Source organism: Rhododendron vialii, chromosome 6a, assembly GCF_030253575.1.
Source record: "Rhododendron vialii isolate Sample 1 chromosome 6a, ASM3025357v1".
NCBI classification, from domain to species: Eukaryota; Viridiplantae; Streptophyta; class Magnoliopsida; order Ericales; family Ericaceae; genus Rhododendron; species Rhododendron vialii.
In genome coordinates this window covers 42,189,559-42,203,726 of record NC_080562.1, presented here as the reverse complement: position 1 = coordinate 42,203,726, position 14,168 = coordinate 42,189,559, and the positions used below count along the sequence as shown (strand labels likewise).

Sequence of the window (14,168 nt, the reverse complement as noted above, 5' to 3'; positions counted from 1 at the left end):
ATCTATTGATTCTTTTACCGAGAAAACGCAAATGTAACTTATATTTTGGTAAACTCGGATATAAATTGCTCACTAAACACAACATATAAAACGAAGCAGAATACAACAAAATGAGAAAAAGCCGCGTTAAATCCGCTCAAGAAGGTGGGCGGGGAGAATCACTGTTTGCACCATACATGTCCATTCTATGTTTGGAGAACCAGATCTACATCTCAGCTGTTGCAACCGATCGGTCTTGCTTGACGACGGTTTTTGTAGCTCCCTAACGGCGACGGTAACGACATCTGCATCGGATCCAGCGATGTTCTTGACCTCTGAAGAGATTCCTGACATTCTTAGAAGCTGAGCTATACGATCTAGAAATCCAACTTTTTTGGATAAAAGTAAAACATTTACTTTTCCGATTCCTCTCTCGTTGAGACGAATCAATAACTCACAATAGTTTGGAGAGAAAAAAATATTCAAAAAGTGTTTTTAGCTTGGTCGAACTTCACCTACTTAAAAGTACATTGAGAGTTTGAAAGTACGTAACAACCGCACAACTAGATCTATTATGCAGAAGAGGTTAAAACCAGTACAAGATGCATCAACCATACGAAATCACATCTATTCTCCAGTATAACACTGCCTACTCAAATCTAGGACTAGGAGTACTATCGCTTAGTTAATTCCTCCATTTATGTATCCTACGCAATAATAGATTACAAAACTGTTCGGAGGAGGAGCTCACCGCCGTTCCTGTTTGGGGCGGGATGGAGGGTAAAACAAATTTCCGTCGGCGATCGGGGAAGGGTCGGGGCTTGAGGACGGTGATAGTGATATCGGGTCCCAATCCGCCCTTTGCCATCACTAGTGCCAAAGAACAAGTAATGACTCCAGGATAAGCGTGACACCACACGATGAGATGAAAAAAATGAGAAGAAGAAGAAAAATCACATGGGAAAACCCACTACAGCAGTGCTACAGTCCAAGGTCGGTGACCGGCCACTGACCGCGTGTGGGGTCCACTTCGGACCCCGCACGAATGATCCGAGCCGCTCAATAATTTTTTTTAAAAAAACCGCGTGGGCTATATGAGAAATAAGCTCAATCCGATGTGTGTACGTGCTCGTTCCAAACTTTCATTTTTGAACGGCTCAGATCATCTGATTTTGGAACAGCTCGGATTGAGCACATACACACATCGGATTGAGCTTATTTCTCACGTAGCCCCACTCGGGTTTTTTTTTTTTAAATTATTGAGCGGCTCGGATCATTAGTGTGGGGACCGGAGTGGACCCCACACAGGGTCGGTGGCCGGTCACCGACCCTCTCGGTCTGTAACTGTAGTGTTTTCGAACCCACTACAGCTAGCTGTCACCGTCCATACGGACTATATCCAGGGCCAGGCCCACGATAAGGCACGTGCGGTCACGTGCTCCTACGCCTTTTTTTTTTATTTAAAATTTCCCGATTTTATGTGTGTTTGTATATATATGCTAAAATGTGCAATAAGTTGAAGTTGGGTGCAATGGTAAGCAACATCCTTTAAGGACAAAATGGTGTGAGTTCAAATCCCCGCACTCTGAAGTTTTTTTTTTAGTTTTTTTTTTCAATATCCACTAAAACAGTTCGATTCCCCGCACTTCGAAGTTTTTTGTTTTTTTTCCCACTAAAACTTCTATCACAACTAAGGTTTCCCCCACTCTTCAACGTCTCAAATTATTTGTGTAGTACTTAATATGAACTCGCATATTGTATTTGTACATTTTTGGTCCCGAAACTTGTACTTGCAGAGTTAATTATAGGAAAATAGATGATAAACATGTGAATTTTAAGGGACCACTCTTTACTCCCTCCCTCTCTCTCTCTCTACCATTTCCCTTCTCTCTCCTGCGTATTATAAAATGCAGTAACATTCCTCTTCTCTCCATATCCTAATTTCCTTTCTCTCTCACAGTCTCACTTAGGCTCCGTTTCGGAAAGGAAAATAAGTCCTTATTTTTTAAAAAAATAATTTCAAGCTCAAAAATAATGTGTTTACGCAAATTATTTTCGCATCAATATGAATCTTGTTTGATAGATCTCATTGAGATCTTTAATACGGTGCAAAAAAAATTGAAAAATTATTTTTTATTTACATTATTTTTGAATTTGAAAATGTGAAATAAGTACTTATTTTTTAAAAATGTGTTCTGGAACAGGGCCTTAGATAGGAGAATGCAGAACATGACTTCTCTCATTCTCTACTCCTTGTTCTTCTATCTCTCCTTTACCAATGTAAGTGTTCATGTTTTAAATTGTTTTTATCTGACAATTTATCTTACAATTCATTTTAGGATTTCAATCTTTCAACGTAGGTGGGTTCCACCTCAAACTCGAAAGTGTCAGTAGACCGCTACTGGAAGATCCAGATCTCCAACGATCTGCCCGAACGGGCCGAACCCTGGTAGCTTGTTTTAACACATATAGTCGAGGTGTGCAAATTTGCTCAAGTAGCTTGTTATTAAAATGCTTATATACTTTTAAATTATTATATTATCACGAATGTTAAAAATTATTTTAGTGTGAATGTGTTTAATTGTAACTCACATATTACCGCGTTAAAAAGAAAATTAGTACCCTCGCTATGTCAAATTCCTGAATCCGCCACTGTCCATACCCCATGTCTATTTGTTCACACTTACTATTTCGTCGTTTGGTCCATGATATTATCACGTACGTAACCCGGTCCTCATAATTGAAATCGATTTTGTCTGTTTTCTACAAGTAATTAGTGAGACTTTAGCTTCTTGTTTTTTTTTGATCCGCATTAGTGAGACTTTAGCTGATTCTGGTAATGGAGAGAAACTGCGAGGAACCACTCTTTCCTCCCCATAGCCAGTGGTTCATGCGCAGGAGAGAGAGAGAAGGACCAGTGGCAGCTCCAGAAAAACTAAAACGGGTGTTCAAAATCTTTACTACATCTAAAAATCACAACTGTATATAAATAAAATTTATCTATAATGCCAATCAAATACTGAGAAGTATACTCTCTTTGTTACAAAAAGTTAGTCCATCGAAAGACATGCAATGGATCAAGACACAAAGTAATTGCGTTTTTACAAGTTTTTAAAATTTTCATGCCAAATTAAATTCGTTTTAATTTGTGTGTTACAATTTGAAAAATTATGCATGGAAGTACTTTGTCTTCTATCAAAAAATTGCAAGTATATTGCACGTATATTGCACATATATTGCACGTATATTGCACGTATATTGCACGTATAATGCACATATATTGCACGTATATTGCACGTACTGGACTTATATTACACGTATACTGCACGTATACTGCACGTATATTGCACGTATTGGACTAACTTTTTGGAATGAAGGAGTATACTTCAATTTTTCTTGACGCAATTTCTTATTTTGAAACCGTTGCATAATACCCTCATTATCAATGGTCAAATACAACTCTCGATGTAAGTAACCAAGCAATTATTCATTCATTTATCTCTCATCGATTGCACAGATTGTAGTCATTGGATTGATTTGTTGGCTAGTTTGTGGGCTGGGTGTTTATAAATATTTTTGGGTTAGGTGTTCAAATAATTTTGTATTTGGGTGTTCATGAAAGGGATAAACTAAAATTAAACTAATAATAATACATATGTGCTTAACAAAAACTTCTTTTTGGGGTGTTCAAGTGACCACCTTGGTCACCATATAGAGCCGCCTTTGAGAAGGACACCAATTTCCTGATTCTATTCTCACTACTACTCTCTCAACGGTCTAGATTTAAGATTCTACTCTCTCTCACTACTATTTCCCTTCTCTCTCCTGGGTAGGGGTGAAACCGGTCTGGTTTCGACTGGTTTTGGCGTATTTTTCGGTTGAAACCGGTTATCCGGTTTGAAATTTTTAGAAATCGGAACCTGTTGAGATAATATAGTCCGGTTTCGACCGGCTCAACCGATTTCGGTCCGGTTTATCTAGTTTTCATTCATTGGTCATATTTTGGGCCCAACGCATCAAAAAATCCACAATTCAACCCACAAAAATATCAACCAAAAACCAATAATTCAACCCCTTTTTTTGGGCCCAACAAAAAAGGATTAATTTTGAACCCAATACATAAAAAAAAATCCATAAAAATATAATTAAACCCATAAAAACAGTTTTATATATATATATATATATATATATATATATGATTGATTTTATATAATAAATATATTTATTAGACCAATATATAACAAAAGCATGGGTAGCCTAGTGGTAAAGAAAGGGGAGATTTTTCTAGTCTTTTACGGTTCAATTCTCATTCCCTATGCTTTTATTTATATAACTGGATCGAAATTATTTTTTCGAAATTTATAAACCGGAACCGGATCGAAATTATTCAACCGGTTTGAAAAATTCGGTCTAGTCCGATTTTTCCGATTTCGATCAATTTTTCGGTCTCGGCTAACAGCCATACTCCCGGGTATTATAAAATGCAGCCTCATCCCTTCTCTCTCACTACCCTTAATTTCCCTTCTCTCTCACAGTCTCACTTAAACAAGCGAACGCAGAACATGACTTCTCTCATTCTCACTTAAACAGCCGCCGGAGCAGCCGCAAACTCAAAAGCGTCTCTAGTCCGTCACTCATGTTTTAAGTTGTTTATATCTGACTTACAAATCATTTTAGGCATTTAATTATCTGTTTCAATCTTTGAACATAGGTGGGTGCCACCGGAGCCGCTGCAAACTCGAAAGTGTACAGTTTATGTTATAAAAAGTTAGTTCATTACGAAAAGACATGCAATTGATCAAAACACAAGTAATTATATTTACAAGTTTTTGAATTTTTTATGCCAAATTAAATTCGTTATGGTGCGTAGAAATTTGAAAAATTATGCATGAAAGTACTTTGTTTTCTATCCGAAAATTGCACGTACATTGCACGTAGTGATTTTCTATCCAAAAATTGCACATATATTGCACGTAGTGAACTAACTTTTTGGAAGCAGATCAAAAAAAAAAAAAAAACTAACTTTTTGGAACGAAGGAGTATATTGATTGATTGATTTTATATAATAAATATATTTATTAGACCAATATATAACAAAAGGATGTGTAGCCAAGTGGTAAATAAAGACCTTTTAGCGTTTTAGGGTTCGATTCTCATCCCCTATGCTTTTATTTATATATGTATATATTATACATATAACCGGGTCCGGTTTCAACCGGTCTTTAAAATACATAAACCGAATCGAAATTATTTTTTCGATTTATAAAAATTTATAAACCGGAACCGGATCGAAATTGTTCGACCGGTTTGAAAAATTCGGTCTAGTCCGATTTTTTCGATTTCGATCAATTTTTCGGTCTCGGTTAACAGCCCTACTCCCGGGTATTATAAAACGAAGCCTCATCCCTTCTCTCTCACTACCCTTAATTTCCCTTCTCTCTCACAGTCTCACTTAAACAGGCGAACGCAGAACATGACTTCTCTCATTCTCTAATTCTCTCATTTTCACTTAAACAGCCACCAGAGCAGCCGCAAACTCAAAAGCGTCTCTAGTCCGTCACTCATATTTTAAGTTGTTTATATTTGACTTACAAATCATTTTAGGCATTTAATTATCTGTTTCAATCTTTGAACATAAGTGGGCGCTGCCAGAGCCGCCGCAAACTCGAAAGTGTACTTTTTACGTTATAAAAAGTTAGTTCGTTACGAAAAGACATGCAATTAATCAAAACACAAGTAATTATATTTACAAGTTTTTGAATTTTTTATGTCAAATTAAATTCGTTTTGGTGCGTAGAAATTTGAAAAATTATGCATGAAAGTACTTTGTTTTCTATCCGAAAATTGCACGTACATTGCACGTAGTGATTTTCTATCCAAAAATTGCACGTATATTGCACATAGTGAACTAACTTTTTGGAAGTGGATAAAAAAAAAAAAAAAAAACTAACTGATGAAGCGGTTTTTAGTCACCTCCGGAGGAGGGGTTCCTCAACTGTCCATCTGATCCTCCAGTGGATGAAACAGCTTTCGGTGGGCTCGGTTTACGACCTGTAATACAGAACAGAAAAGCTATAGGCACCGGCATGGCTGTCGCCATCACCCCTCCGATGCCTAAGTCAGTTGATCTGCTTTTAAAAGAGAGTATGGACTGAGTATGAGTTCTGTAGTATTTGCATTGCGTACCTTTGTGATATAGAGGTGTGATCTTTATATAGGCATCTTTGAGAGGAATCCCTTGGGATCGGGACTCTTAAGTCTCATCCGTTAATGGCGAGAATAGATACGTGTCGGAGTGTCCTCCTCATCTTAGGACTCCTTTGACGCTTATCAGGCTTGAGGAGTCCCTTCACCTTTGGACTCTGCGATTGTTATCAAGGTTAAGAGTCCTTACGGTGCTGGGACCTCTTAGGCTTATCCGTACTTGACGGAAATAGGATGTAGTGTCCTCCTTACCTTGGACTTCTTTGGTCCTTATCAGTTTTAGGAGTTCTCCATGGTGGATGAATCTTTGTGGTTATCCTCTAAGACTCACGGCCTAATCTCTTCTGATGAGATAAGGTTCTGATTGTTCTATGGGTCCCATAGACTGTATGAACTTTTGCTGTGGAGTGTTTTATAAGTCTCTGGCTGCAAGTTTGTCATATTTGCCGAGCTCACCTGGTGAGCTGAGCTCGGTATCTTTCTATGAGCCGTGCTCGTGAGCTAGCCTCCATCCTTGGACTGGTTTAATAGAGGCTAGCTATTATAGGCTAGATTTCATGTTCTTGGGACTCTAGCTCGAGCCCTTTGGGCTGTGCTCGTGAGCTCTTTGGTTTGAGCTGACCTTTGCCCTTGGGTTGGTCCATTGAGCTCAGTTCTTCAAACTAAGCTCCATGTCACTAGGACCCCTACATGGCCCTTCGTGTTGAGCTAGGCATCCTGGTTTGGGTTGACCTTGGGAGGTTATTTTATACTTATCACTAACTTTTTGGAACGAATGAGTATATTGATTGATTGATTTTATATAATAAATATATTTATTAGACCAATATATAACAAAAGGATGGGTAGCCTAGTGGTAAAGAGAGGGGAGATCCTTTTAGCCTTTTAGAGTTTGATTCTCATCCCCTATGTTTTTATTTATATATGTATATATTATACATATAGCCGGTCCGGTTTCGACCGGTCTTTAAAATACATAAACCGGATCGAAATTATTTTTCCGATTTATAAAAATTTATAAATCGGAACCAAATCGAAATTATTCGACCGGTTTGAAAAATTCGGTCTAGTCCGATTTTTCCGATTTCGATCAATTTTTCGGTCTCGACTAACAGCCCTACTCCTGGGTATTATAAAACGCAGCCTCATCCCTTCTCTCTTATTACCCTTAATTTCCCTTCTCTCTCACAGTCTCACTTAAATAGGCGAACGCAGAACATGACTTCTCTCATTCTTACTTAAACAGTCGCCGGAGCAACCGCAAACTCAAAAGCGTCTCTAGTCTGTTACTCATGTTTTAAGTTGTTTATATCTGACTTACAAATCATTTTAGGCATTTAATTATCTGTTTCAATCTTTGAACATAGGTGGGTGCCGCCGGAGCCGCCGCAAACTCGAAAGTGTACTTTTTATGCTATAAAAAGTTAGTTCATTACGAAAAGACATGCAATTGATCAAAACACAAGTAATTATATTTACAAGTTTTTGAATTTTTTGTGCCAATTTAAATTCGTTGTGGTGCGTAGAAATTTGAAAAATTATGCATGAAAGTACTTTGTTTTCTATCCGAAAATTGCACGTACATTGCACGTAGTGATTTTCTATCAAAAAATTGCACATATATTGCACGTAGTGAACTAACTTTTTGGAAGTGGATCAAAAAAAAAAAAAACTAACTTTTTGAAACGAAGGAGTATATTACAATTTTCTTTGACAGAATTTCATATTTTGAAATAACTCTCAATGTAAATAACCAAGCAGTTATTCATTGATCCGAATAGAAGATCCTAACACCTTTCAAGAGTATTACTACCAACTACTGGCTCAATTAGCCCAGGACCTAGGTCATGTCATTCTTAAGGATCCAATGATACACCTCAGTTTTATCCGGATCCGAAACCAAAGTCATAAAAGCTCCATGACTTGTGCTCCACGATAACGTATCCACATGACAGATGGCGACTCCGTGGTTGATCTTGATCTTGACCTTCATTTTCGGGTCCAATATGTCCGCTTCGTTGATCCAAACCTTAGGAACCGAGAGAGAGTACCAGTGGAAGCAGGGTAGTTTTACAGAGCTGGGGAAATCCTCTCGGAAAATTTCGTTTTCTCCTCCATTATTTTAGGAATCTAGCTGTTGTTGTAAGCGGATAGTGGGCCCCATTCGTCGACATGGGGTCTGATTTGATTTTCCCTACGGTGCGGAAGAGTTCGGTTACAGGCTTTGATCGTCGACCTTTCGCCGCATCATGTGACAGCAACACAAGCCCGCCGGCCAGCCTGGATTCATTTAGCCCTGCTCAATTCGATTAGTCGTTGGGCTAGTTTCGGCCTAGGAAATGAAGGCCAATGAGGTCCGCGGTCAAGTTATTAGTGTAGTTTTTACACTATTGATAACTCGAAGCTCGTTATGCTTTCAAATCAAATTTGAATTAGCTACTGGAGTAATAAATTTGAAAACGAAATTCCATTGAGATAGACTTTTATGATTGTCGGCTCGATGAAAGCTTGTTTAAGATGGAATCACCTAGCATATATCTAAGTTGTTAATTCTATTTGTAAAATTAATCACGTTTCAAACCAAGCGCACTAGTACCAGACTCATAAGTAGAGTTCTATTAGGTTATTACTAGATTTTGTGCACATTAATTATCGAGAACTTCAAGAGAGAAATGACTCTTTCACTTGGCAGCTTACCATTCTAAATTTGCAAGAAATAAAGTAGCTAATAAATTCATAAATGGGTAAATAAGGAAAATAATTTGAAGATTCTGCTGGAGTTGACTTGTTTTAACACCTATTCAATTGGTCAAATAATTAGAGCATGTCCAACCCACTCATCTAATTTTTTTTTTACCGTGTGTGTATATATAGGAGTGTATCTTTTCGTGACCTATGTGGCATTTTGATGACTCATTTTTGTAGTTTTAAAATTGTGACTCCAACCCACTCCTCAAATTTTATTAATTCATTCCTCTTTAAAATCTTTTTTTTTTTCAATATTGCTCCTTAAAATATAGTGTCAATGAATGGGTTGGAGATGCTCGATCTTAGTACTCCTATACCTAATCTTTTATTACGGTACAAAATTTTACTTAGATATGCTCTTAAGACTACCATGGTGACTACTAATTACTTTTCTGAAACCAAATAACGATCTATTTCCTGCTTTGGCAGTGAAGATTTATTAAATTTGCTCTAGGATTTTGGAACAAATTGCTTCCAAAAATGTTACTCCAATTAAAAATGGACTCTCCTGGTATGGTAATCCGGAGGTTTTGTATCAATAAATCGATTTGGTTTCCATTTTGAAACGACTGAACCCTCGAAATCTCTATAAGCACAGAATTTTCCCTTTCAACGCTAAGGCTAAGGACACACATCGAATCGAACCATTCCGAACACATTTGCAACTGAATTCGTACTCTTCGTTCTGTGCCCGTAGAATTTTTGCATAAATTTGCATCGGACCATCACCGTAGAAAAGTTGCAGATCTATAATTACTCGATTGCGGTCAATCGGAAGTACACCATCTTCAATGGCGTCCTCTGCAGACATGGTTAGAAACACATGTACAATCTGTTTTTGTTTTTTTATATATATATATGGCTCCATGGACTATTTTACACGTACGAACTCGACTAATCTCAAGATTCTAAAGTTAACGATCCAACAAATCTTCAGCGCTTCGTAGAGTTTGGTAATTGCAAATTGTCGTGCTCCCACTCGACCACCTCCTCGCGTTCATGTTCGTTCAGTTGCTTAATTCGTTTTGATAAACAGTGAAATTAATTTGCTTTGATTTCTATGCTGCAGGGATGTGTTCTAAAAGTAAATATCCACTGTGAATCGTGCAGGATGCACCTCCTTCAAGTGCTGAAATCCATCTCCGGTAAATAATTCCCCCCTTTCATTATTTCGAGTTCTTTTTTATGTCAATGGATATGCCACAATCAAAAAATCATGTACTTATGAATTCAACAAAAAATTGTACGAATCGATCAAGAATTTGTCGATATACGAATAAATTGATTTTTCATAGGGTAAATTAAGAAATCATATACTTATGTTGAACACACAATGAACGTCTCAGAGTACTGGTATGAGACTTGAGATGTGTGGGACATGGTTTGAAATTCAATATCGACTGCCATAACGGTATCGGTTACTGGAGATGTGACTTATTTAAAATTCCGCACATCATTAGAAAAAATTACCAATATCATAACGGCCTGTATTTTGTCTGTAATGATCTGTATCAGTCATAAGGGTCCGTTACCCCGTTATGTATCGCTGTTTCGTATCACCGATACATATGCAATTTTCCTTTGCGCCGTTAAGGGTACTTGGTACCCACCCATACCGATACATATTGACCGATACCGTTACGTATCTCCAGTACATATGTGATTTTCCTTCACACCGCAATATCGGCCATAAGGGTACTCGGTACCTACTCATACCGATGCATACGGTCGATACCGTTACGTATCACTAATATTTCAAACCATGACACGGAAGCTCGGTACACAATTGGTATCCACCAATCGGTACCCATACCTTTTTTTTAAGGAGAGAAATACGTAGTAAAGTAACACTGGAAGTTTTTGTTTCTGCAGGGGTATACTCTGTCACCTTAGATGCAGAAGAAGGATTAGCATCGATTTCAGGGGAGGTGGATCCCAACATACTTCTGAAGGCAATAACCAACACTGGGAAACACGCAGAGCTCAAGTGGGTGAACTTCAAACGTCCAGCACCAAATCACTACGCAGGATCAGGTTATTACAACAACGTCGACGACGGATATTACGGTCCCGGTTACGGTTACGGCTCACACACTGGCGCCTATGGGCCAACGAACCAATCTTACTACGGAGGCAGGGAACTAATGCCCCCAGCTGAAGGAATGTACAGGGAAGCACCGCAAAACTACTGGCCTCAGCCTCAGGGATGGCCCCAAGTGACTGATCAGTACTACGATTACCGACCCTCCTACGACTATAGTTCAAACTACGGTTATCTGCCCCCAAGTGGTGCTCATTACCATTAATCCTGATATGTTAATTTAAGTTAATTAGGCTCTGTTCTGCTAAGATTTTTATTTTTTGAGTACTTATGTTCCGCTTTTAGACAAGTTATTCTCTCGTAATACATTTAGTTAGTGGAACATACCCTTAGTTGTGTGTAGATTTCGAGGTTTTGGGGAAATTCCTTTTTGGAGTAGGTTTTGGGATGATGGACAATTCAGTGTGTTTACGGAAATTTCTGGGAATATATTTTGAGTTTTTGAATTTGAATGAGTAGTCACTAGTGTTTGTTGAAAACTTTGAAACTTCAATTCGTATCTGTTGAATTTTTTTCCGAGAAATCGTAGACGTAACTTATATTGGTAAAAATCTGACATAAATTGGGTGGCCCATAGGCCTAAAAACAACATATAAAACGAAGCAAAGTACAAACAAAACGAGAAAAACCGCGTTAAATTAGCTCCGGTGTCAGACCATAAGTCCGCTCAAGAAGGTGGGTGAAGAGAATCATTGTTTGCACCATAAATGCCCATTCCATATCTGGGGAACCAGATCTGGGTTTCGGCTCTCGCAACCGATCGGTCTTGACTGACGGTTTTTGTATTTGAAGAGCTTTTCGGACCAGATTAATTATATATTCTAAACAATGTGAAGGCTGATTTTCATTTTTCTTGCAATTATGACTACCATTTTTTGCTGCAGGTTAATGATCATATATATCCATCACACTAGTAGTACTTTCAAGAATCTGGTATCAATTGCGCGCTCATTAAAAGTTAGGCCTCATTTAATTGATATATCTATGTAGTATATATCCCAGATCTGGTATAGCTATATGAGGACCTGGTTAATTCCCTCAATGGAGGGTACTGGAAACAGTATTGACCCAAGTACTGTACATGTCTTAAAGGATCACCGTCCAAGCCCTCAACTTGCATCCAGTTTTGTGATTTCAAAATGTACGTTTAGTTTAGTACTGTCTCGATCGGTACTGTCTCTATCTTTCATTATGCCCACCAATCTTACCTCTAGCGTGTTCTCGATCATTCCCGCACGCGCGTTGATAGTGTCGTTGCAAAGCAAGGTTCTATGTTTAGGAGTGTCTAATTAAGTGCGGTCCATATCTTTAATTATGCCCACCAATCTTAACCATATATAGGGTGTTCTCGATCTTTAATTTGTACCAGTGATAAAAATTGACTCATGCATATCGTCTGATTCCTGATACATATTGCTTTGTATCTGATTTTTAATTTGTCTGGTTCACAACTGTTACGACTAATATTTGGGCGACTGTTTTGAGTTTGCGGATAATAATTCTAAGAAATTCAAGAACGCAACATCCAATTGCGATAGCTAGTTATTATGCGATAATCCGACACCCATTTGGAGAGAACTTGCTTTGCAATGTTGTAAATCGATTATCGATCGATCCACATAAGTAGGATGAAAAGGAGATCGAGGTCTCTATATCATAACCACTAAGTAAGTCGAAAGAGGTACCATGATCTCAGGCCACCTGCATGTATTATGGAGTATTCAATTTCAGAAGATGGCTATACATACATATCAATCTTTTTCAACAAAAGGATCATTTATACTTTGTGTACAAGATACGGGAAATCTTGAAACTAAGTTGTTTTTTTACCCAAAAAAATGTTAGTGACACCCGTTCCATGAAACCGTCCATGAAAGAAAATAAATGGTCCAGTTGTGAATTTGAATGGTTTCATAGACTGAGTGTCATGTACCGTACTACTCTTATTTTTTATCCTCTGAGTTTTTTAGGAGAAAACATGACAAAAAGAGATTTAAAATACACAATATAGCATTTCTAAATAAAGACAATCTACATAGAGAATTCCATAGAGAGGTGAAATTATTCAGTAGTTTGGGAGCAGTACTACCACGTGGTGCTCCGGACTACTCTACAATCGCACATTCTCGTGGGCTCTAACTAACTTTATGAATCCTACATAATATGTGGTTCTAAAATGGTCCAGAAAATCACGTGACGATGCTCCAGACTACTTAATAATTACTTTAATTACTCGAAAGGTGGCATTAGTTGAAGAAGAAAGGACCATGTTACAAACGTCATGCAAACTAGACCAATTTTACATGTCTTTCAAAAATTACTCAAGTCATCAATCATGACTGAATTTGAGCTCCTATCCTGATTTCTTCATGCATCCTTCTTATGAATTCATCACATTTCTTGTTTAACTCTTCTGTACTTATTACCAACCCATTCCCTCCTCCTTCTTCAATTCCAAACCCAATAGCCCCTAACTTATTCTCTTCTTCTTGTTCTATAATTTGCACTGCACCTTCTTCTTCTTCTTCCTCGGCTGTTGTGATCAAAAGTACATTTTGTTCCTCTCTTTTTTGCTCCGCTACATTTTGTTCCCCTTGCTCTTTTTCTTCTGCAGTAAAGTTTGAAGCTTCAGCTTCTTCCAAGGAATCTTGTTGTTCTTCTTGTTCTTGTTCTTCAACTGATGCTTCTCTCTCAAGCAACGAGCCTGTCATCTCCCCCGATGAGCGAAAACCCTTTCTGTCTCCAGTCTCGTTGAGTAACGGGTCTTTGAGCTCATTTTCGGGTGAGAATCGGATGAAGAAGCCTGATGACTTAGCAAGGAACACTAGGATTCCATTACAAATTAAGAAGATGCAGTTCTTGTCCATGGCATGGCTTAGCAGCTTGAAAGAGAATGTAGAGAAGTGTAACAAGCCAAAAGAATTGATGAAGAAAGAGTGCCATAATGTTGAGTAGGAGGAGAAAAAGAAGGAAAACAAAGAAACTGCTAGCAGCACTAACTTTGTGACCTTCTTAACAAATTGGGATGTAAGAAACTGATTCAGAGTTTGATCCATTCTCTCTCTCTCTCTCTCTCTCTCTCTCTCTCTCTCTCTCTGTGTTTGTGTGTAGAGAACTCAGAAGTTATATATGAAGA

At 38.0% G+C, this 14,168-nt stretch overlaps 2 protein-coding genes across 2 annotated transcripts; one reads left to right on the top strand and one right to left on the bottom strand.

Annotated features, from left to right (window-relative positions):
• Positions 1 to 8,876: 8,876 nt before the first annotated feature.
• Positions 8,877 to 11,309, top strand: LOC131329655 (heavy metal-associated isoprenylated plant protein 32). The gene is made up of 3 exons (XM_058362922.1): positions 8,877 to 9,743; positions 10,001 to 10,076; positions 10,804 to 11,309. Exons 1-3 carry the CDS (start codon positions 9,723 to 9,725, stop codon positions 11,235 to 11,237), a joined length of 531 nt encoding a protein of 176 aa, XP_058218905.1. The 5' UTR covers positions 8,877 to 9,722; the 3' UTR covers positions 11,238 to 11,309.
• A 1,787-nt stretch (positions 11,310 to 13,096) lies between these two features.
• On the bottom strand, positions 13,097 to 14,168 carry LOC131329653 (uncharacterized). Its single transcript, XM_058362920.1, has one exon. It carries the CDS (start codon positions 14,086 to 14,088, stop codon positions 13,366 to 13,368), a length of 723 nt encoding a protein of 240 aa, XP_058218903.1. The 5' UTR covers positions 14,089 to 14,168; the 3' UTR covers positions 13,097 to 13,365.

What these genes read in the sequence shown, in the direction of transcription:
- LOC131329655 (XM_058362922.1), top strand. Translation starts at nt 9,723, where the DNA reads ATGGCGTCCTCTGCAGACATG. An exon ending in TGGCGTCCTCTGCAGACATG is followed by an intron (nt 9,744 to 10,000) that starts GTTAGAAACACA and finishes TCTATGCTGCAG; the next exon opens with GGATGTGTTCTAAAAGTAAA. An exon ending in AGTGCTGAAATCCATCTCCG is followed by an intron (nt 10,077 to 10,803) that starts GTAAATAATTCC and finishes TTGTTTCTGCAG; the next exon opens with GGGTATACTCTGTCACCTTA.
- LOC131329653 (XM_058362920.1), bottom strand. Translation starts at nt 14,088, where the DNA reads ATGGATCAAACTCTGAATCAGTTTCTTACATCCCAATTTGTTAAGAAG.